General features: G+C 35.1%; 1 protein-coding gene across 1 annotated transcript in view; it reads right to left on the bottom strand.

The window, feature by feature from the left end:
* The window catches only part of LOC109086539 (ephrin type-B receptor 1), a 198539-nt gene that overhangs the window by 13101 nt on the left and 159707 nt on the right, over nucleotides 1–25731 (bottom strand). Inside the window, exons 7-9 of the mRNA XM_042718917.1 lie at nucleotides 10976–11138; nucleotides 6239–6347; nucleotides 3532–3596 (exon numbers count right to left, since the gene is read on the bottom strand). Of these exons, the coding sequence (XP_042574851.1) occupies nucleotides 3532–3596; nucleotides 6239–6347; nucleotides 10976–11138 (337 nt within the window). The remainder of the gene's footprint in view (nucleotides 1–3531; nucleotides 3597–6238; nucleotides 6348–10975; nucleotides 11139–25731) is intronic.

Below are 25731 nucleotides of genomic sequence, written 5' to 3'. Positions count from 1 at the left end.
AGTAAAATTATCATTAAAATAATGTATATTTATTTAATAATTTAGAATATTTATAGCATTTCCATCCATCCATTTATACAACAAAATAACTTTTTTATTTTTTATTTTATTTTAAATAAATGATTATTAAAATTACATTATCACTAAAATTACTGATATTTATTTCTTAATTTAGAATAGTTATAGCATATATGTCTATTTAGCTTGATCCACTATGAGCACATACAATTAAAAAAATAAATAATACATAAAAAATAATAAAACATTTACCAAAATATATAAATAGTATTATATATTATAATATTAAAAATAATAATATATTGGGATTTCTGACATCAGAAATGCAAAACCATTAACATATAAAATTACATTTGAATGTCAACAATGGCTAATCAGTGACCAGAAACCAGAGGAAGAAGCATAAAAGATGTTATTCTATGTTCTTCAGTGTGTGCAGCACCTTCAGCTCTGCAGATCCTTCAGAAGAATCATGGCATTATAAATGAAGGGCTGAAGTTTATTTTTAACAAGACCCCTAGTCATCTCAAAGCTTCTAACATTTTAAGTGGACATCAGGGGGAAAATTATAAAAGGAATCTATGATATGAACCCTTTAACCTGAAAAAAGTCATGCAGGTTTGTTGAATTATTCATTTCAAACACACGTGCACAAACCAACAGTGTGCTTTAATTTTAGAAACGTGGCTTTCTTCATCAATAACTCAAATGGCAAACAGTTTATCCCCCCTTGTCCTCTAGAGTAATGCATCGTAACAGCTCCACTCGTTTCTTATGGCTGGCAAAGGGAAATAAAAATATATATGTTAATATTTCATAGCCACTTGATCCATGTATGCCTGGAACACCAACTGCTCTGCCACTGCACTGAAGCCATGTCCCGCAGGAGAGAGAGCTCAGAGAAAGACAAGAAAGCATCACTTCCACCCGAGGCAGCAGGACACTGAGTGCGGGAGTCTGGAGAGGGACATGAAAACCCTGCGAGACAGAACAACACAAACTTCTGGCCAAGCCCCCGAGGACAAACACTTGGTCTGGTCTTGGACTCAAGTACACCACTGTATAGGATTATTTATTAATAGAAAACACCCAGCCATGTCACAAAACTCTACAGAACTTAAAATAACAATTACCTTTGCATCCTTCCATCTACTGTATCTACCTGACAAAATAACTGATTTTATGTGATTAATCATCATCTGTGGGGGGTCCAGTATCTATCTATCTATCTATCTATCTATCTATCTATCTATCTAGTTATGTTGTTCTATTCATCATCCATCTATCTATCTATCTATCTATCTATCTAGTTATGTTGTTCTATTCATCTTTCTATCGTTCTATTATTTTATCACTCTGACTAATATTCTATCTATTGCCATCCATCCATCCATCCATCCATCCATCCAAGTAACTTATTCTTTGTTAAGCAAGTATTAAATTTCAATTATCATGACAATGATTTGTTTATTAAATCATTTTAAATATCACTTTATCTCTACTGCATCTATCTAACATTTAATATTCATATATTAATTTAATATTTTTTTGAGATCTTGTATCTTATATTACACTGATCTTATATTACACTGAGCAGCTATATAAATTGAAATATAAAGTTAACATAGAATCAGAACTGAATTCATATGTTATACAAACTCCAGGAGGTCAATAGTTTACTGTAGTCTTTCCCATTTACTTTCTCTTCTTATTTTGAATGTTGTTCATCTTTCTTTGGGAACAGGAGTATCTTAATACACTGCTTGCACACGACAAACGTCTGACCTCTGGCCCGTGTAATCGCATTGTTTCTGAGCTTTGAAAGAACAGCCATCTCTGATGCGTCCTGATACATAAAAGGATCTGTCTCAGGTTAAGAAGCTCTGAGAATATCAGCCCATTTGTGCTCTTATGCGGAGTGTCTGACACTGTGTAAGCATATTTAGATCAGATTAGTTGCATCTCGCTGATCTCTCAGGTTTTTTCTCTCTCTCTCTCTCTCTCTGGTATTAAAAAGCCATGCGTTATGAAGCGTACTCCATTATGACCCTGCCACATTACAGCTGCCTCACTATTGCAAGGTTCTATTACGCTTTAAATCAATATTTTACACAAAACCATATTTCCATTTTATGTCCAGCATTCATTTTTCTCCATTCACAGCAATTTAAGTCTTTCAACTCCTTAGGGTGCTCATTATAGAGAGAAAGAGAGAGATAGAGAGTGATAGAGAAAGAGTGGTAGGCGTTTCATTTCTATCCAGGTTCCAGATTAGTGACTAGCACAACAGCACTGGTTGTGACTCAGTAAAATAAAGCTACAGAAATAGCTGTGACACAACAGACAAAAAGGGAAATTTAAGACAACATGGAGCTTACAATTTCACACAGACTCCTATAGCTGCCTGTGCAAGTACAGTAATGCTGCTATTTCATGGGGAAAAAAAAATCATAACAAAAAACCTTTGTCCTACCATTACACTTCAAGATATAATTAAGCTATTAACAAAATAAATATAACACCAGATAACCAGTTTTTACTCAAATACCATAGTTATAGTCATTAATACTACAATAAAAAGACAGCCACTGTCAATAACTAAATAAATAAATACGAAACTTTTGACCATCTGAAGCATTTTCTGTATAAAATATGATTTTACAAAACTTACTGTAGTTTTGTTTTTTTGTTGTTTGTTTGTTTTTTCATATAAATTATGATTACATTTGTGTAAGAAGTCTGTCCTTGGTGCTGAAGGTAATTCTTTAATTTCCTGCTGGAATAAGTTTGAAAGTTCTGATGAAGTTAACTTCTGGATGCAGACACCAACTAAACACTTCCTTAAAAAAGTTGGAATAATTCTAATGATGGGAAACCCAAGAATGGCTGTGACATTTTCGCCAATTATATTCATAGTGGAGTGTCTTTCGCTTTGTTTTAGCTCATATGCATTGACATTCAAGACTGAATAAATTCTGATACAGTAATTATCTGAATATTTCTCCTGACAACAAGATCATGTTCTCACAGTCTATGCTCTTTTTTTCTTCTTTTTAAATTGTCTGTTTGATGTGTGAGTCTGGCTGTCACATCATTTGTTTACTTTTTCGTCTGCACTTATGTTAATTAAATTTAGCTTCACAGATCGCCCACCGAATCCTCGGAGAGGTAGCTTACAAGGAGACAGAGAAAGAGAGAGAGTCCTCACTTCCTAATGAGCCTGAAGCTTCTCGCAGGGCTACGGGATGCATATGGGTAGGAAGCTTTTTAGTGTCAGCTTCTTAAAAGTGCAAAGGCCTGAAGCGATCCCTCGTTCCTTTCCTCCGTTGCACAGCATCCCGCGGCGTTTCCTGTAACCTCACATCTCCCGCCTTGTTTTCCTATATGTTTGCTTTCTTTTTTATTAAAAACCCATTTCAGGATGGGTTTTCCCCAGAGGAAGAGGCGGAGATGAGTGTAAAACAAAGATGTCCGTCAGCATCAACGGTCTCAAAAGTATAAGGGTTTGCTCACCTCTCCCGGTGCTGTAGTGCTGGAGTTTATCACTGTACACGGCCTCCTTATTGTAAGTTCGTTTCCTTTGAGAGAAAGAGGCGGAGAGAAAATAAAATTAAGAAATACAAAGTTCTGTCATGAAACTCTAGATGGCGCAGGCTGATAGGTTCAACATGAAACTCAATCTGATATAGTCACATGATTATTCACAAGGCACAGCTGATTGGTTCTTTTTCACATCAGCAGATAATGAGCTTGCTGCTCAACATTAAAATAATTTTCTGTAGTAGTTAAAGTGCGTTTCAGAAACCCTCCACCTTCCCCAGCTCCACCTGTATAGATCTTCTACAAGGGGATAATTTCATGTATGTTATATATGCAGGTTATTTCATGTTATTTTTGCAGTATAGCATTGCTCAGCTGGCTGAAATATAATGGAGCAGAGTCTGGATTATAGAGTCATGTTATGAGTCTCTGACAAGGAAGTAAAGTCTGGTTCAAATCACAGTTTATTCTGGCAAAGAATCAGCTACTAGCTCAGTCAGAGACTGTCTAACTGTTATCCCAAGTGACCAATCGCAGTTTGTTTTGATTTTGTGTGTAATGCAGGGGTGTTGTATTCAATATTTGAGACCACATTTATAGAAAAAAGGCTTTCAAAGGCTTTGTGATCTAAATTTCTGTCTGACCAAAAGTAAAGTCTGAAGACAAAACTTTTTGTCAGGTTTGTTTGGATATCGTTGTGTCTGGTGGTTTGTAAAGGCCTTTTGTGATCCAATTCATTTTATTTTTGGATTAAAAGCTTAAATTGCTTACTGTTTACAGGAATTGCATCACCTCACCCATCATTAATGTTACCCTACAGCAAAGAACCGACTCAGAGAAACACCAATTTATCAGTTTGTGCTTTGAGGAGAGCTAGTGGCCATCTTACAACCAATGAGATTTTAAATATGGCATGAACAAATTCCTGAAAATTAAAAAAAAAAAAAAAAATAAATAATAATAATAATATTAGGGGTAGAACAGTTCAACTAACGGTTCGGTTTGTATCACGGTTTTAGAGTCACGGTATGTGCCATGTTTAGGCAAAAAATATACTGTCAAAAAAAAATAAAGAAAATAAGAATAATCTATCTACCTACAAGCAACAGCACAAATAAATACAATAGAGTAAATATACACATAAAATAAACAGTGATTTTCAGTTTTTTTAAGTAGGTCTAAAATTAGTTTTTGTATACAGAAATTGAATAAAGTAAGGAAATGTAAAACAGTATTGCATATTTGACTGTATAAATTAAAGATTAGTCTTTATTAAAGTTACAAAAGCTATTCAGTCAAGAGCAGTGAGTGATTTCTTTGTTGTTGCTGTTTGATTGATATTAAGAGAGTGCTGTCACTTTAAGAGAATGCATTGATCCAGTACGTTCAGTCGGCTATGTATGCTATAGGATACTTACCAAGACGGGCCTTTTGACATAATTTTTGTGTGAATTCGTCTATTTAAACAATACTTCAGAGAGAGCTTAATATTTGTGCATGTTCTGAGGCGTGGGTTTGCGTGCTTCAGATGAGCGCACGCACATATCTTCTTACTGCGCGCGCAAGCTCGCGTCCTCTGGATCTTAAATGTTTAAACTGGCAAAACTTACATGAGTTTAGTTTAAACACAGATATCAACGTGTGCTGTTCAGGTCTCATCTGTGCGCGTGCGCCTCAACACCCGGGTGATGACGGAATAAATGCTCATATTCCAGCATACTGCATTCTCATTGAACAAGAGTGAATGGTCGCTGTTGTTGTAATGTGTTGGGAAGCCACTACGCATCCATCAACAGACACATATATTAGCCGAACCCTGTTTGTTTTACGTGTTATTTATAGCAAACCATATTACAGATGCGTTATCAGATTAAAGTTTAACCGCGGTCCCAGCGCATGGCGAATCGTGTGTGGAGAACCGAACGGTTCGATTTTTTTCCACAAACCATTCCATCCCTAACTAATATGTTCTATGGTGTTCAATATTTAATGTTTACAATGGTAATAAAATGCTAGAAAAGTAATTAACTTAGATTTAATCAATGTATAATTCAAATATGTACTATTGTATGATTAATATGTACTAAATGTTTAATATTAAATGTATAAAAATGGTACTGTTCAAAAGTTCAGAGTCAATGTGTATTTTTTATGCTTTCATTTAGACAGGATGCATTAAATTGATCAAAAGTGACAGTAAAGACAATCACAACGTTACAAAAGATTTATTTTTCAAATAAATACTAATATATCTATATAATAAGAAATGTTACTTGAACACCAAATCAGCATTTTAGAATGATTTATGACGGATCATGTGACCCTGAAGACTGGAGTAATGATGTTGAAAATTCAGCTTAACCATCATAAAAATAAACTATAATATTTCACAATATTACTGTTCTACTCTATTACAGACCTCCTACTTTTGAATAGTAGAATATATAATTCATAACATGTTACACATTTTAAATGTTTCTGTTTGTATCACTGACCAAATTATCGATACATATTTGTAGATGGCGCCATTGTAGATGATTTGGTAAATTACGTTTCACATTCACTTTAAGTAAAAGCATGAACCAGGAACACATTCAGCTAGTCTGAAATAGTTTGAGGCCTTTCATCCTCGCGAGCACATGCAGCAGTCATACGTCCGGTTCCATAATGGCCAACTCACCTGCTACAGACTATAGATATCGCCACCAGAGACACAATGAAGACCACTCCAGCCGCGGCTGAGCCCGCAATCAGCGGCAACTGCTCCCTCAGCTCTGATTTATAGTCGTCTAGACAGAGAGAGACAGGTTACATTAGGCTACAGAAAAAAACAGAAATGGCCGCTGCCTATAGAGATGAAACAGGGGATGAAAGAACGTAAACAAAACATTTCAAGAGAAGCCATTCAGGGAAGTGTTCCATGGACTGCATGAATAGGTGATTGTGGGGTGGGGGGTGGGCACAAAGATGTATGGAAAAAGAGAAGAATACAGATTTAAGGACAGTGAGGATGTATGAGCTTTGAATGAAACAGGAGAAAAAAGAAAGAGGGGTAAAAGAGTGATACACTGATACAAAAGGAAGCGCTAAAACACGGTGGTCAGGTAGTACTAATGCCTAGCGCTGACAGATGTCAACTGTGAAAGAGTGATGGAAAAGGACAGACGGAATGAAAGGAGGGAAGGAAAACACTTAAGGTACACAGCCGAATGACACAAACTGGTGAAGTGTGTGTGAGTGATGTGTGTGGTCCATCAGCACAGCTAATCCTGCCGTCACAGTCTAAAAACAGCAAAGACAAGGATGGAATGTCTTTTGTCGATGCTCAAATACAGACAAACCCTCGACCGCCTCTTGCATATACAGAAGAACAAACATTTGTGTGGTTTGAGAAAGCTATTTGAGATTGTAGCATGCTAAGCTACAATCTTGACATAATTTTAAGCAGCCAAACTGAAGTCAACAACTGTTTTCAATATTGATAATGATAAGAAATGTATCTTGAGCCGCAAATCAGCATATTAGAATGATTTTTGCATGATCATGTAACACTGAAGACTGGAGTAATGATGCTGAAAATTCAGCTTGCATCACAGGAATAAACATTTTACAAAATATTATAACAGAAAACAGTTATTTTAAATGATGCAATGATATTTCTTAATAATATTTTTCTACTGAATTTTAGTAAAAAAATAAATAAACAAATAAAAATAAAACTGCAGTATTGAAAAGTAGCACTCACATTTTTATATGTTGCAAGTTTGTTGGATGCATAAGGTTGATTTGTGTGCTTCTAAAGTGTGTATCCTACTCCAAACATAGCCAAACGTGGGATGAAATGGTGTAACACAGTTACATATAACCAGCACAGTGCTGGACCACAAGAGCACGTTGGTCTAGACCAGTTTAAACCAGTGGGAAGCAATCACAGCTAATTTTAACTCAAATTTCCATATCATGTGCATTTTTTGTGAATAAAGGTGCATTAAAATGGTGCATATGCATGTAAGTATGTGTGTCATAGCACACTAGATTTGAAACAATCGCACTTTTTAACTTTTTAGTTTTTAGCATGCTGGCTAAATCCATAATGGCCAACAGGAAGTAGAGCGGTCTCTGTGTGTACTGGGCTTAAACACACCTCATTTAACAGAATCATTTCTTTGTCATTACACCTGGCTGTCAAAACGAGAGAGAGAGACTCCAGGGAGAGCATGTGTTGTGCTTCAACAGAAAGTGTGTGTGTGTGTGTGTGTGTGTGTGTGTGTGTGTGTGTGTGTGTGTGTGTGTGTGTGTGTGTGTGTGTGTGTGTGTGTGTGTGTGTGTGTGTGTGTGTGAGGTGGACTTCTCTCCCCCGTGATTGGTGCTAATTGTTGTAACGAATGTCGTGCCATTGCAGAATGCCAGTGGATGTTCCCGTTAGCTGGCGCTAAGCGAACGCGGGCACTAATTACTTTAGTGAGTATGACGGCACGGATACGCCTGCACACAAACGCACAGGGAGTTTTGTCTTCATCAGTGTGACATCATTGTGTTCTGTCTTTATTTTCCATTTCATTTGTGTTAGAAAATGTATGTGCAGGTGTGCGTGTCTGTCTGTTTGTTAAATGCAAGAATACAGACACGGCTACATGAATTTACTTGATTGATTTGTTTGTGTATTGCATACATGTTTGTATGATTTGCATGACTGATTTGTGTTTCAGTTTTAGGTGTTTTTTGTGCATGCATGTGATGCAAATACACAAACCTAAAACTTGCAACACATACACATTGATGCATAAGCACACAAACTATTCAATTATTCAAATTACGTAGAAGCAATTGCATACAACACACAACCAAACCATTCATGGAAATACACAACAACATGAAATGCATGCATGCAACAAACACTGAAAATGAAACAAATAAGTGATGCAAATCATACCCACATGCATGCAACAAATACAGCCAAATAAAGCCATGCAAATACAAAACACACTGTGCGTTTAACAAACATCATGCAACAATCGGCCAAAACCGAAACACAAGTCAATCATGCAACAAAAAACACAAACATACGATTCAAATATCACATATACAAACACACATGCAACAAATCACACAAACCAAACACGCAACATACACTAATGCAACAAGCAAATATGCAAATCAACAATGCAAATACACGCAATACAAAACAGCACATGTATGCAGCAAAACATCCAAAACCGAAACACACAATCATTCAAACACGCATGCAATCAACAAAACATTAACATACAAAACAACCATTATAATCACACATTCGCAACAAACCTGCACTCACATCCACAACAAACATGCCACACACAGATGCACTCAGCAAATAAAACATGCAGCACATGCATGCAAAAAGCATTCAAAACTGATGCAAACATGCAAATCAATCATGCAAATCACACACACATGCATGCAACAAACACGCAAATTAGCCATGCGCATTTTTAGTGTGTGTAGTTGTTTGCATGCACATGTCTATAAGTGATTTCACTACATTGTTAACTTAAGTGCTTTATGGTTTATTGTGTGTTTGTTGCATGTATTGCATGTTTGTGGTGTGTGTACCATTAATATCCTGCATATCTTGTAGCTAAACAGTAAAGCATGGTTCCAGCAATGCCATGGTCATGGGTTTGATTCTTAGAGAATGCATTAAATTATAATATGTATACCTTGAATACAATGTAAGATGATTTTGATATGCAAAATACATAAATGCAGATATAAACCGCAAATGCATTAATTATAGTCAAGAAAGAATATGTATCACACTGTTTAACAACAGGGCCATGTTCACACATAAGACCTGTGTCTCTTTGTGTGTGTGTCCCAGATTGCCAGAGCAGTTCAGTTATATTTACACCAATGTGACAGCAAAGACAAGGAGGGTTGGGTAAAAGCCTAAAAAATGAATGTGCGAGTGAGCTGGACAGGTAAATTGTGTGTGTTTGTGTGTGAAGCCCCAGGAACTAGCCAGCTGCCTGGCGGATGTCTTTCTGTCCTGTAGAGTCCAGTCCCCCTGGCATCCACAGTGTGTGTGTGTGTGTGTGTGTGTGTCCCTGGCACAGTCATCAGGCAGGACATGCTAGACTACAGATACAGAGCCATTAATCAAACCCATGAGAGAGACAGAGGTTATGTGTGTGTGTGTGTGTGTGTGAGAGAGAGAGAGAGAGAGAGAGAGAGAGAGAGACAGAGGTTATGTGTGTGTGTGTGTGTGTGTGTGTGTTTGAGAGAGAGAGAGAGAGAGAGAGAGATTTATGTTTCTTGTTGTCCATTTTAAAGTTTGCAAAGGCCTAAATTTCCAGAATAATAACTGACAAAAAAGGAAAAAGAATGGACTCGGAAACAATTAAATGAACCCCTGATGAAAAACTGAATTTTTCGCTTGTGTGTGTGTGTGTGTGTGTGTGTGTGTGTGTGTGTTCAACCACTAATGAATAAAATGAGCCCTAAGACACAATAAACACATCCACTCACTTCCGCTGAGAGAGAGTGAAAGAGAAAAAAATAAACCGAGAGAAAGAGAGTGTTAAAAGAATGAGAAAGCTAGCTGGGAGGAACAATTAAGAAAAAAAAAGCATGATAAAAAGAGCTAGATAGATAGAATGGTGGATAGAATGAAAGAAAGAACAACAGATAGAATGATAGAACAATAAATATACAATAGAATGACAGAACAATAGAAAGAACAATAGAACAATATAATGATAGACAAAATGATGGATAGATGAATGGATGGATAGAGCGCAAGATTGATAGACAGAACAACAAGAACAATAGATAGAAAAAAGATAGATAAAACCAAAAACAACAGAAAAATAGAATGATAGAATGATAGAATGATAGATAGAATGATAGAACGATAGACAGACAGACACACAGACAGACAGACAGACAGACAGATAGATAGATAGATAGATAGATAGATAGATAGATAGATAGATAGATAGATAGATAGATAGATACATAAACACACACATATAAAGATAAATAAAAAAAAATATATATATATATATATATATACAGAAACCCCAACACACGACAAATAATCACAAAAAAAATCATTCTATAATCAATGAGCTAAGCATTCTGGGAAAGCTATAATGCCACACATGGTCCTGAAAATCATTGAGCTAAGCAGTTTGTCTGGAACACACACACACACACACACACACATGCACACACATAACCTGTCTATGACACGCAGTGATGATCAGTCAAACTTGGAATCTACTGAGCTTAAAAATGGAACAGTGAAGCATTTATTTCGACAACTCTAAATAAATCTGCTCGAGGAACGAGACAATCCGGATCCAAAGAGTGCCTCCACACACATACACACAACTCACACACAAACACACGCAGGCGTTGGTGTGGGGGTTCGTACCATCTGTGAGGGTTTGGAAGCACATTTTGCTGCTGTATTTGCCGAAACCGGCAACCGTCCTGGCGCGAACCTGCATCACGTACATGGTGCCCGGCCGTAATCCATCCACACGAGCCGTGTTCGTCTGACTCCTCACCTGCGTGGAGTTCACCTCCGACAGCTCCTGCCAGACAGAGAGAGATTTGGTTGATTTTATTTATTAATTTTTTTTTTAAATTACAGATTTCATTACAACAGACCTCCATCAAAGCTACAGTATCGTACAGTATCTGAGAAAAATCTGAGACAAAGTTGATATTAAAACAAACTTTATCTGAGACCTCTAAATAGAAATAGAACCTCTGAGCAAAAAAATCTCGGTTTAGCAAACTGAGCCTCTTTGAAGAGCTGCAGACGAGCACTGGTGCCATCAGAAAGGACATTTAGCAGCAGACGAGATGGTAATGTGTTAGTGCTGAGATCTCTCTTTCTAAACTCCATCAACACCTCACCAACTAAGAGCGAGAAAGTGTGTATGTGTGTAGAGAGAAAATGGTTGACTATAATTGGCTAAATAATTCACCGTCATCATAACTGTCTTTGATGTTAATTATTACATTAGAATGGGTTTTTAAAATAATAATAATAGAAATAGTATACCTAGAAATAGCATTTAATTTGTGAGGTTTTCTTACTATTTATAAAAATAAAAACCTTATCCACCATCTTATTTCTATTAAATCAAAATTAAGTAATTTTAAATATTTTTGGGACCTTGGAGTACATTTTTGTGAATTTGGACCCTCCTACAGTTAATTGAGGGGAATTTACTGTGGTAAATATATCACTACATGTGCATTTGTTGCTGCCATAAAACAATCAAATCACTTTCACAGAATTTTGCACCTGTTCAAACTTATATACTCCCAGAACAGACATTTTTGGGAGAAGCATGGGAAAGAAATAGACACCATTTACCATATTAGAAGCCAGTGTACAATTTTGAAACTGATATTTAAAAGTTAACACTTAAAACAGCAACTTTCAAGTCAACATGACCTTATTTAATGTCCTAATACTTTTCAAGCTTCAATCAGTTTCTGATTAAATCAGATATTAGAATCAGAACGCTTCTCATTGAATACATTGTTTCTTTTGAACATACAATCACTTTATTGAAGTAAAAATGTGTTGTAAACAGCGTTTCATGTTAACCTTTAAAAACCGGCCTTCTTTGTACTTCAAAAAATAAGAAAACAGAATGATTCCTTTTTATTTGGAACAGATAAAAGATAAAGAATACTTTGAGAAATACAGAAAAAAAGTCCAAATAAAACCACAACAAAAAACCTGACAGCACTACTTCACACACGACAGAAACGGACTGGCCTGTCAGTGAATGGCTCTGAGCAGAACTGATGAAGTTTCATTGGATTTTAGTTTGCACTCATCAGTCGGATTACATGAAAATGTGCCGTGGTATACAGTACAATAAAATTCTTGTGTGTGAAACTGAAATAAGATTCAGGTTCATTTTAAGTGAAGTCTGTTATAAAATGCAACAAATAAGATTTATTTTCTTATATTGATGACAAAATGTCTATAGAGCTAAGAGCTGAAAATACTAATTTGCATTTAACAAACAGACATATTTGTTCTTATATTCTTCATACTTATTCATGTGCAATATTCATTAAAAATTATTATTATTATTATTATTATTATTATACAGGTTTTAAAATGCATATACACATGTACGTGTAAGTATAATAACTCAAATATTTCATATTTACAATTTGTTCCTAGTACATTACCTGCCTGATATAGTCTATATAAGATGTCACATTAGTTTGTTTCTGTTTTGTGTGTGTTGTAAGAAAACATACCAAATAAATAAATAAATAAATAAATACATAGCAGAAAGGTATTTTGGGAGTGAGAAAAAGAGACAGACATAGTAAAGCCTCAGATAGAGAAGAGAGAGACTTGCTGCAACATTCAATTTAGTTTTCAAGGTCTCATCGAAATTCACAGCAGCGCGACGCTGAAAGCCCACGCTACACATGAAAATCCCCCATACTGTGATGGCCGAAGGCGAAATCTGTTTCTTAACAACTGCAACATAATAATAATAATCAGGGAAAAAATAACCATAATATTAATAATTCAGGTTCAGAATGTGCATTAGTGGCATGTGAAGGGGCAGGAGGGTTTGGCATGTTGTCTGTAATTTATAAAACAAGATAGTATGTCTAAATGTGTGTCATCCTCATGGTGGTGAATGAGAAGAAATTAGAAGATTCTGCACTTGACATCACCTCAGCCATAAAACAAGCACGAAGGGCACTCGAGCACTGAGATATAAATAATGAAGGACTCTCACAAACACATGATCATGACCTCACCACTGGGCCATACATAAATAAAACCAGCAAGTGTCATTTAGGGAATCAGACAAGCAATATGTGTGCTTATGATGGAATCTGCCCTTCTTTTGTTATATTAAAGGAATGGTTCACCCAAAATGAAAATTAGCTGACAAGGCCATCTGATGTAGATGAGATTTTATAGAAGAGATTTGTAGAAATACAGTGTTACATCACTTGCTCACCAACGGATCCTCTGCAGTGAATGGGTGCCGTCAGAATGAGAGTCCAAACAGCTGATAAAAACATCACCATAATCCACAAGTAATCCACACCACTCTAGTCCACCAATTAACATCCTATGAAGCAAAAAACTGCATATTTGTAAGAAAAAAAAACTATGCTTAAGGCATTTTAACTTAAATGTATTGCCTCTGGACAACATATAAGCCCATAATTCATAATGATGCTTCCTCCAGTGAAAACATCAAAATCCACCGACATATTTGTTTACAACTGTTTTGGACTTTTCAGCTTTTCACTTCTCAAGATGTTAACTGATGGACTGGAGTGATGTGGATTACTTGTGAAGTATTGTGATGTTTTTATCAGCTGTTTGGACTCTCATTCTGACGGTACCCATTTACTGCAGAGGATCCATTGGTGAGCGAATGATGTGCTGCTAAATTAATTTCTCCAATCTGTTCCCATGAAGAAACAAACTCACCTACCTGAGGGCAGGTAATTTTTCAGCAAATTTAAGCGCTGTATAATCTTTATAATACTACACTTCTTAAAATAAAAGTGCTTCATGATGCCATAGAATAACCTATTTTGTCTAAACAGTTCCATGAACCTTTAACATCTGAAGATTATAAAAAGGTTAGAAAGAGATTTGACTGAATGGTTCTTTGTGGAACCAAAATGGTTCTTCTATGGCATTGCTGTAAAGAACCTTTTAAGTACCTTTATGTTTAAGAGTGTATTATGAGTATTTTGAAGTCATATGATACATTTGTGAGAATCATAAACCGTTACTCAAAAAAGTGTTTTAAACTTAATTTGCATACCCCTTTACCTCTGGGGGTTTATTAACCCAGAGTGATGAAATGTTGAACTCTGCATTCTTTGTGATTGTTCTCACGTAACACAGATTACAATCTGCCGTAAAACCTGTCAGAAACACTGCTGTTCTGGAGATTAAATAAGCACAGTGCTGAGTGACACAAATTAACACGATTTAAAAATAAATAAATAAACAACAGCTCTTCATAATGAGCAGAACAGACAATCTCAGATTCTGTTTGTGATTTCTTAAAGACTCTTATGTCTTATCAAGGATGTCTTTGATTGTGGCCAAACAATCTAATTTAAAAAGAAACTGAAAAATGTTCAATGTGAATATGTTCAGAATACTAGCATACCACATACTGTATCACATACTGCTCTTGTACTTTTTAAAATAAAGGTTCCAAAAGGCAGTTTTCGCAGTGATGTCAAAGAAGAACAAGTTTTGGTTCCCTAAACAACCTTTCTTTGAACAATTCTTAAAATACTATTTTTTAATAAACTTTTGTGTAATGGAAAGGTTCTATAGATGCAATAAAGAAAATTAATTTTTTAGGAGTGTAGCATACTGTACAGTACCTATGGACCTATATATGTTTTAATAATATTTTGTCATTAAAATATTAAGATACATTTAATTATAGATCTAATGTTATTTTAATAATTATTTATTATATTTTAATATATTTTTTATTATTTCCTTATATGTAAGTATTTATGATTATTCTGTTATTTTATTTTGCATCTAATTTTGTGTAGAAATTTTAACTGCCAGCATTCTGATACATTATTGAGTAAAGTATTTTACAAATAATTTTATTATTAAAAATGATTCGTTTTAAACATTTTAATATTTTAGTATTAAAATAATGAAATGAATGTTGAAATTATAGATATAATTGACTTATTTATAAATTACTGAATATATTTTATGCAATTTTCTGTTCTTTTATTTTGCATTTAATTTTGTGTGAAAAATTCTTGCCATTGTCAGTATTCTGATCAAATAATGATCCAAGAAAGACATCACTGTTATAAATCACACTTGCTATTACTTTAGTTCATTAGTGCCACAGAAAAAAAAAGCTCTTATGCATGTTACATTCATAAAGAATATCTACATACTTTGCATACTTCAAAATTAGTTTGCATAATACAGAAGTATGCTATTCTGAATATAACCAGTGTTTGCCTGTGAGCCACTTGACTTTACATGTAGATCTGACTACTGCTCCCCCGGAAGTGAATCCCCCTCGGAGCGGCCCTCTCCCGCTGTCAGTCAAATGGGGATTATGGGAAGTCCCTCCCCACCTCTACCATCTCAAGATGGTGTTGAAAGTAGGCGGAGCTTGTGGCAGGCAGCCAATAGGAGCGCTGCCAGGGCAGACAGACACGGTTCTCAGCAGGTTCTCGGTGAACAGTGGGTCTGTTTTGGCAGGAGGCAGGTGTCACCGCCATAGACCAGCAAAGCAATCTGTCCTGCTGAAGGGAGTCGCCTGTCCTACACACACACACACATGATTACACAAACGGGGGACGGGGTTGGTGTCAAATCAGTCCTTCTGTTAATGGACCGTGGACCGCATACACACATACGCCATCTTAAACATCCTTCAGTGAACATGGCACGGCTGGCTGTGGCAAAGCGCCACTTCCCCCAACTGGGTGGCACATGCCACCTCCACTTGCAGGATGGCAACACCACCTGGTAAGAGCTACAGAACACAAAGACTGTACTAGGGAAGATTACTTTTAGAGAATATAACTGCATTATTGCTAAGCCGATTCACTGATTTGATATGTTATTAATTTGGGTATTTATCAAGATATACTCTTTCTGCTATCACTGAATAAAACATTGGTTTAGGATTTACTTTGAAACGATTTTCACTTCAAAATTGTAAATAATGAATAAATAGTTGCATTTTTACAAATAATTATAAAGAAACATGCTGAATAAAATTTATGAAGTAGACTGAAATGGAATTTCTTGTAAGGGTCATTTGTTTGTGAATCGGACTACACTGGTTGCACGTACATTTTTGATTCATTAAATAGAACAAGCTAGTTCATAAGAATCATTTGTTTTTGAATCAGACTACACTGGTTTCATATGTTTTTGAATCACTAAATAGAACCAGTTCATAAGAGTCATTTGAACTAATTCATTAAAATATTTTGTTTGTGAATTGGACTATACTGGTTGCACTGTATTTGGGGATTCCTTAAATAAAACTGGTTCAAAAGAGTCATTTGTTTGTGAATTTGACTACACTGGTTGAAATGTACAATTTTGATTCATTAAAAATTACTGTGTCATAGGAGTTACTTGTGAATCAGATTACACTGATTGCATTATACGTTTTTGATCCATAAATATAACTAGTTCACAAAAATAATTTGTTTGTGAGTTGGACTACACTGGTTGAAATGTAAGGTTTTGATACATTAAATAGTATTGGTTCATAAGAGTAATTTGTTTGTGAATCAGATTATTGCATTGCATGCTTCTCATTCACTAAAAGCAATTTGTTTATGAGTCAGACGACATTTTGCATGCTGTACGTTTTTGATTCAATTAAGAACCTGTTTATGAAAGACTTTTGTTCATGAATCTTATTCGTTGCACTGTAAATTTCTTTTAAATGATTTTAAATTTTTATTTTAGAAATGTAAAAAAATAACAACAGATCTTAAACTACACAGTTACTAAGCATGGTTCTGGGAATCCTGTGCAAAATGGCATTAAGATGAATGGGAATGCTAACAGATAGGTATTACAGACCTCATTGGTTACCCAGAACACTGCTCTTGAGATTCTTTGAAGTCTTAGGGATGGTACTGTATGTGTTGAGCTATGGGAACAACTCTGTATTCCGTGCAGCATGGAGAGATCGCCGAGATTGAATTCATTCAGCTGAAACAAAACCTTGTATTGGCCTTGTGTATGGTTTCATATCTTTGTAATAACAGCATCGCTTTCATACTGACGGCTGGGTTTCACGTCCTGCTACGCATGGTGCATAATGCTGACAGCTTCAGAGAAATATTTAGCTGCAATCACACAAAAGGAAGAAGGGAATGGGGAGGAAAATTCTCAAAATTTCTCACACCTGTGCAAGGGGACACAAATGCTCGATTTAATCGAGTAGAAGAACTCAAGAAGTGCGTTCTAATATGCTTAATTACATTATCATACTGCCTGTTATATAAACCATCTTAGCTCATCTAAAGTGAGCTAGAGTTATTCTACAGGAAAGAGAGAGAGAAATTGTGGAGCCGCGAGCCAATACTCTTTCCTCGGCTTGCAAAGTGAGATACATGAGATGATTTCAGAGCCAACAGTGAGCTGAAAGATCAACAAATCCCAAAAAGCTACAGGGGAAACAATATAAAAAAATAGAAAATAAAAAATAAAAAATCACAAATGCTTCAATTACACAATTAAACAATGTTTTCCAATATTAATATTTAATATTATTATTCTTTTATTATTCTTATTACTCATGCATCTGTTGTGATTATTTTATGATTATTTTAAATCTGTTTTATGTAAAGCACTTTGAATTACCATTGCATTAAAATGTGTTTTATATATATATATATATGTATATATATGTATATATATATATAAAACTTGCCCTGCTTATATTTAACAATTTATTCCAAATTATAATGAATTCAAATAAATTTTAATACTTAAGTTTTTATCATTAATACATAAATTCATAATAATGAATAATAAAGTTAAAAATAATTTAAATAGTAGTTTATAATAATAATTATAGTTTAAAATAGTAATTTTTCGATAAACATAAGAAAACTATATAAATTATAATTATGTACCCAATAATACACATCTTTTATATACAGTTGCAATCAAAATTATTCAACCCCCCAGACACTGCAGTACCTTACAAATACAAGCTTTTCTGAAGATTCAGGACATTATAGAAATTGCATCTATAACACTTTACTGGCATATTAAACGTGTTAATGTCAATATATAATGTTATATTTTTGAGTTATACAATTTTTTTAATAATAGAACTACGTCATAATTATTCAACCCCTATTCAACTATGTTGTTTTTTAGTCACTTATTTGTATGATGGGGAACAAAATTATCTTAAAACACAATTAAACCTTTAGGAACTCTATTAGAAAACAGAATTAGCTTTAGCTGACACACATTCATACAGTTAGCCCATGCATGTGCTGAATTTGAGTAGCAAAATGTGACAAGTCAACAGATCTCTCATAAAAAACTATAGAAAAGCAATAGTGAAGAAAGAGCTTTATTGTGTTAGAAAGTCTAAGGCTACATGAAGATGTCCAAGTCGTTAAAAATTCCTAGAGACACAGCTGGTAGTCTTATTCCTTAACTTAAAATGTGTTGCACCAGAAAACCTTTGAGGGCGTTGAAGAAAAAGCACAATATGATAAAATGTTTGATTACAGCAACTGATAAAAAAACTGCAATATACTGCCAAAGACTTGAAAGATGACCCGATGAAAGGAGGAAAAACATCTCAATGCAGAGTATAAGAAGAACACAAGGCAAGTATGGCCTTCATGTTGGGGCATCTTGCTGAATGCCACTCTTGACCAAGAAGAACATAAAAGGCCGACTTGAACATGCTAAAATTCATTTGGATAGACCTGTGGAGTTCTAAAAGAATGTTTTATGCTGTTAAGAGCCAACTTGAATTTTTTTGGACCCATGAATCAGTGGTTTGTCTGGTCCACATTTTTTAAGAATTGTGATGCCTCTGGTGCAAAGACTGAAGATGATGATCAATGGACTTTCCTGCAGGACAATCACCCCAAAGTATGCATCTAAATCTGCTAATGCTTGGTTCAGGGTTTGGTTGCCGGTAGTAGAATGTTCTTTTGTGGCCTGTTAAGTCTCCAGAGTTATTTCTCATTGAACATATTTTGTTGAATTTGAAGAAAACAGAGGCAATGTAAAAGCGTTAATGCGTTATTATTATTATTATTTTGAAAGTCCATTGCTCACTGGCTCTGAATACACATACAGACAAACCATGGGTCACTGGAGGGGTGGGATGTTGATCAGTACTGGCTTGGGATGAGCGTCATCACACATCTCAACCAATGAGAGCATTTGGGGTGGGACTAAGACTGCTGCAGCGCTAACATGAATGTTCCCGATAAAATTATTTAGGCTAAAGATCAACATTTACAAACCATTGTTCACTGTTATTTAAAAAAAATGGGAAGGGGTAACACATGACCTTATCACAGTATATATTGCTTTACAGATCTATCACTTTTGCCACTCAGAAATGTACATGCAGTCATGCTGCATGTATCAGAAGTTCCATGCTCCGGCGCGATTAGAGCTCAGCTCACATTACATACGTACCGGGCATGGGCCCAACTGAACCGTGCTCTGGCCCACCACTAGCCAGGGCCGGCTAAACGAATCGTTAAGATTAGAGGTTAAGATTGCCTAGTGTGAGTACACCCTTTCTCCTGCATCTCGTACACACACAAGTCTCTACCCACACTAGCCCATCAAGTGTTGTCCCGTGCCGCACTCTGCTGCATTGGGTACCACGATAGTGCAGGTCTCTTCTTGGAAGGTGCCTGCTATCATGTTATGATCGAGGCTCTGGACTCTGAGCATAACTTGTTTTTCTATAACAAACTATAAAAATATTTTCTATAAAAAGTTTAATGCTTTGGCAGTGGCAATATTTGAACTGCTACTATGTAAAAGGAATACTGCTGTAAAGCACCTTATTTGTTTGCAAACCAAATGTTACTGCACTTTTGTTCATATAGCAGTACTTTTAAACGAAGAAAGTGCGCAATACACTACTTTTGAATTCATTATTGAATTTTGTGCATAATGCGATTAATCACGATTAATCACAGAAAAATCATGTGATTAATCACGATTAAAAAAAAAATTAATCATTGCCCAGCACTAATATATACATAAGAAGTATAATATATATATATAGTTAAGTTAGTTGGTATAATCAAGAAATTCATTCATTACATTACAATAAAAGTTAAAGTAATTCTGTTGAAACAAAACTAGATCACTTTAATGAATTACTTGTTGATTATAATGGAAGCATTTGTTTTGTTGTGTCAAATAATCATTTGTAAAGTATAGCGAGAGCAGTCTAGTTTTGTCGCGACTAGCTCACTTCCATTATAAATCAACAAATCTGTTTACAAAGTGTGTGGTAGAATTGGGAGGAATGTAGCTGTACATGTCACTCTCTCTCTCTCTCTCTCTCAGTGTAGACAGAGTGTCTGTAGATGAGAGAGAGAGAGAGGGAGAGAGAGAGGGAGAGAGGGAGGAAATGGAAGAGCGGCAACAAACACAGGAGAAATGCAGAGCGCTGTAGGCAGAGATCAAACAGCGTATGTGGGCTTTTATGGATTATGATTTCGCCGTGCGTGGGCTTGTTATTATGGAGCGTTCTATTAGAGAAATGTAATATTGTAGTATTGTTTATGAAGACTAATGTTGGCATGTTAACTGAGAGACATTCTGAATGAAGCATAATGTATTTTTAAAGATGCCAATATGAGATGACTCATAATCTCTACCTCTGGGCTAAAACACACACAAACATGCACACAAATGCATGTCTGTAACCACACACACACGTGCAGCTTCTTATTGCAGTTAATGGAGGCCCTGACCTTTTAAAAGCAAGTTATCTTCTGTGTCATGAAACTCTGAGAGACAGAGATCAGAGAAAAGTGACAGAGAGAGTAAATGAGAAAGAGAGAGAGAGAGAGAGAGAGAGAGAGGGAGGGAGGTGGGGAGTGGATTACAATTATAGAACCAAACTAAAATCTACTTGTCACATCTGAGAAATGAAAATGACATTCTTCTTTTGTTCTTCAATAATTTTTCCAAAAAAAATTTAATTGTTAATCTCACTTTTTTGGGGGAATTTTAAGCCTTTATGTAAATTAATTTCTCATCTATAACTCATTCATAAAACCATTCTTATGAAAACTGTCACAATGACTGTAAATTAGGGCTGCTGGTCATTTAACATTTTTTTGCAAAATAAATACTATGCCAATTAACTAATTAATCAAATCAATCACATTATAATATTTGGTGAAACGATGAATTCATAGACATTACATTATTGCGACAGATGAGCAACAGATATCAAAAAAAGTGACTTTAAACATCAATATATCAGGGGATCATTTATACAGTACACATACATATCATGTTAGTTTAAGACCTCTGCTTTAAAAGACATCCGCAGTCGGATCAGATGTACACTCCTTGTTTTAGCTTGTTTTGGCTCACTGCGAGAGGGCTAAAGCGGATGGTGGCGCAGGGGTTGGCTGTGACCCTCGGCTTTCAGATCACCAGCACAGATGACCTGGGTGAGAAGCTAGAGCATGCAGGTGCCTGATCTCAAAGCATTTGAAGGGTTCTGGGTTAGAGAGCCCCATTGTACTGCAGTAAATAAGCCACAGAATATGACGGCGATAGTGGAAACATCTTTTCTTAGAGGATTTTAGAGAGTGTTTTATGCAAGTGAAAATTGTAATAGCCCAGTCACATTCAACTAATAGCACTACTCTGATGCACCCATCATTTTTATGAGATACTTACCGTCCCATATCTGTTTGTAAATGCCGGGCAGGGTCTCAGAGTTCAGTGTCGTTGATTTTAGACCTCACAGACTTCATTTTACCGGAGCACACTACAGCATTTAGGATAGCACAGGAAGTGTGGCAGCACGGGGCTAGAGCTTCGGCGGTTCTCCATTAGCCTTGATGATTGAGGTTAGAGACTCGTGAACCCTTGTCCCAGAAAACTACCACTACATCTATAAGGGTTCAGGCAGTTATCTCAGCCAGTATGGGAGATGCAGCGTAGCCTTCTGCATTACTGGAAGTGACAGCATCTGCTGGTAATTGACAGCCATGTTGTGGCAGCCTGCAGCTCTTTTGAAGGAAGTCGGGAAGCTCTGCGGAGTGTCTCGACAAAGGTGAGATACAGAAGGTTTTGCTTCGGATTTAGAATAACATTGGATTATCAAGTGACAAGAGCAAACTATATCATAATTAATGTTTAATGTAATCTTGTTGGTATCATGCATCATTTTGTTGATGTTTTCTATTATTATTGATGTTGTTGTTCTTTTTTGCTTTTGTTCTTTGTTATCGTTAATAATAATAACTATTATTATTATTAACAATAACAAAGAACAAAATCCAAAAAGAACATTAACTATTATTATTATTATTATTATTTGATTACAATATAATTTACAGACATTTTTTAAATATCATCATACTAGTTATTATTATTATTATTATTATTATTATTATTATCATCATCATTATTATAAGATTGCAAAGTAATTTAACTATTTTTAAATATAAAAAATTAGAAAGTACTCTCTTTCTTTAAAATATCAACATTTAAATTATTTATTTATAATATATTTATTCATCATCAGATTGCAATATAACTGATAAACTTATTTTTAAACATTAAAAATGGAAAGTATTGTCTTTCTTTAAAATATCAAAATAATAATAATAATAATAATAATAATAATAATAATAATAATAATAATAATAATAGAAGAAGAAAAGAAAAAAAAAAAAACAGTATCAGAAACAAAATGTATGAACCAAAACAATGTTTCGGGTTGGGCTCAAATTGAATTTAATAAATTAAATAATTTACATTTAATAAATAATTTATATATTTATTAGTTTTTTTTCTTTTTCCTGTCCATGACCCTCAGATCAGAGTCAGTTTTTGGGCTGTTATCTACCACTGGTTTAAATTACGTTTCCGAAAACTGATAACCAGCCGAGTTATGAGAAGCTAATGAACAGGGCTATACTAACCTGAACACTTGCTGAACGTTTAGACAAGAATGACGTTTAGACAATCAAATGTCTGCTTTACTCAACATTTACAAGTACAGAGAACATGTGTTTGCAGAATCTACATAACCAAAGACAAGCTCCAGATAAAGCTCCCCCGTTTCGCTAATCCAGAGTCCCTGTGCATGTATAATGTTACACGGATCTCATTTGCCAAGTCTAAACTAAGTCACGCACATTCATATTGGCTTTGCGGCTGCTAAAACGTGAGTCAGAGCGCCTTTCTGACACGGTACAACATAATCACATACAGCTGTGGAACTCGATCCCGTGGCAGGGCAGCTTCAATCAGGACTGAAACTTTAAATCTTAGCCACAGTTCTCTCCTGCAGCGCCGCATTTTTATATCTATGCTGATTTAGCCACCGAATTTGATCTCATGCCTGAAAAATGGACTCAGGTAGTCACGGTGGCTTAGAGAATAAGCATCTGCCAGTCCTGCTGTCAAGCGAACCGTAAAAAGACCCTCGGGCGGAATGGCGCTGATCTCATCTTGACGGGTGCAGTGCAGGGAGACCGACTCGAGCTAGTGTAATGTATTCACACGTATGACTCCTTCACCAGGTGCTCTTTTTCATTATTTATAATCTGACAGATGACCACATTCCTTGTCCTTTGTTGATTTTTTTACCTGTAGCGTCATAGTTTTACAGCTGAAGTATGTAATTACTGTACCATGAACTTCACCAAACACAATTTGCAAATATGATTCCTCAAATTGGTATATGAGCTTGTATTGGATTACTAGATAATAGGCCACACCCATTCTGCATCTCAGTGAACCAATCAGAGACCAGTCATACTTACATAAACACACATATATGAAATTTTGTTAAATAAAAAATTATAAGAATCAAATCAAATACATATTTATATTCAAAACAAAAATAGTTACCATTAATTTAAAAAACAAACAAACAAAACAGCCAGACTACATTAAACATTAAATATGTTAAATATTGTGTTGGGTTGCCAATTGATGTCAAAATTATTGCCCATATATTTTGATAAGGATAAATGATAACATTATACATAAAATAACATATAAAATATGGGAAGCATTTTCTACTGTTGAAATATTTTATTATTATTATTTTTCTTTTAGTTTATTTTTTCCTCCCATCTGTGACCCCATAAAAAAGATCTGTGGTCAATTTTTTGGTTGTGATAAACCAGCTGAGAAACACTGATACAGTCAAGCCAAAATTTATTCAGACACCTTCAACATTTCTCACATTATCACAGTTTATTCGGAATAGTTTAGAAAATGGTAATAAATTATGAAAAGAACTCAGAGTTAAACTGTGTCAGAACAAATTCAACTTTATTATGTCAGATAACTTTTATAGAAAGGTATGTAATGAATTAGACTGTCAGCTGTTAAATTTAAGTATACAATTATATATATAATACCAATTTAGGTAAACTAATTACCAAGCAAGGCTTAATATTGTTCAGTATGTGGTGTAAAAATTTGCATAAACAATTAAAGAAAAAACACTTAAGCAAAACATGGTCAGGCCAAAGTGTCTGAATAATTTTTGGTCCCAATTTTTTTGTCAGTTTTACTGGTAGTGCACTGTATCAAGAATTTTTGGGTATAATATGTCACAGTTTACCTTATTTTGCTACCCTCACTTACATAAATGAACATTTATAGTGTCCTGCACCCGCTAGTAAAAAAAAAATCAAAAATTATATCTAATGTCTGAATATTTTTTGGTTTGACTATATATAAATATATATATATATCATACTTGAAATTTTGGACACTATAATGCATAGGTAGCAAGATTTCAAATATATTTAGTTTTTCAAGTAAAACTGGTCTCTGATTGGTTCACTGCATTGCAGAGTGGGCGTGGCCTGTTATCAAGCAATCCAATACAAGCTCATAAACATTGCAAACTCTGTGACAGCCACTTTTCCACCATCACGCTGCTTCTTTACACCCTCTCCTAATCAAAACCATGTAAACAACATTTTAAAAACCTGTTATAAAAGCAATATTTCAAATATATTTGCAAAACACAAACAAAATTGTAATTATAAGCTGTCAAAAAGCAGATGAGGTTGAAGCACCGCAAACAAGCATTGTAACTCGCTTCCCACATCGCCCATGTTTTCATGCCCAAAAGAAAGCCGCATTAATGATATTTTCTGTATGGTGTCTGATTTTAAAGTACCTTTCTCCTTCTCGCCAGTTTTATAAATCAGCATATGATTACACGACATGCATATTTATAAGGAAATAAGAGCTGCACTTGTGCTATTTGCATTTGAGTAAACTATTGTCGAGAGGAGAGAATTATCCCGGATATAGATATTATTATCCCAGAGCTTTTGATTAAACCAATTTTCATAACGCAGCTCATTTATCTCACCAAACATCATTGCAGAAAAGACAATAGTCAAAGA

The sequence above is a fragment of the Cyprinus carpio genome, chromosome B2 (assembly GCF_018340385.1).
Source record: "Cyprinus carpio isolate SPL01 chromosome B2, ASM1834038v1, whole genome shotgun sequence".
Classification (NCBI taxonomy): domain Eukaryota; kingdom Metazoa; phylum Chordata; class Actinopteri; order Cypriniformes; family Cyprinidae; genus Cyprinus; species Cyprinus carpio.
This window is presented reverse-complemented; position numbering and strand designations above follow the sequence as displayed.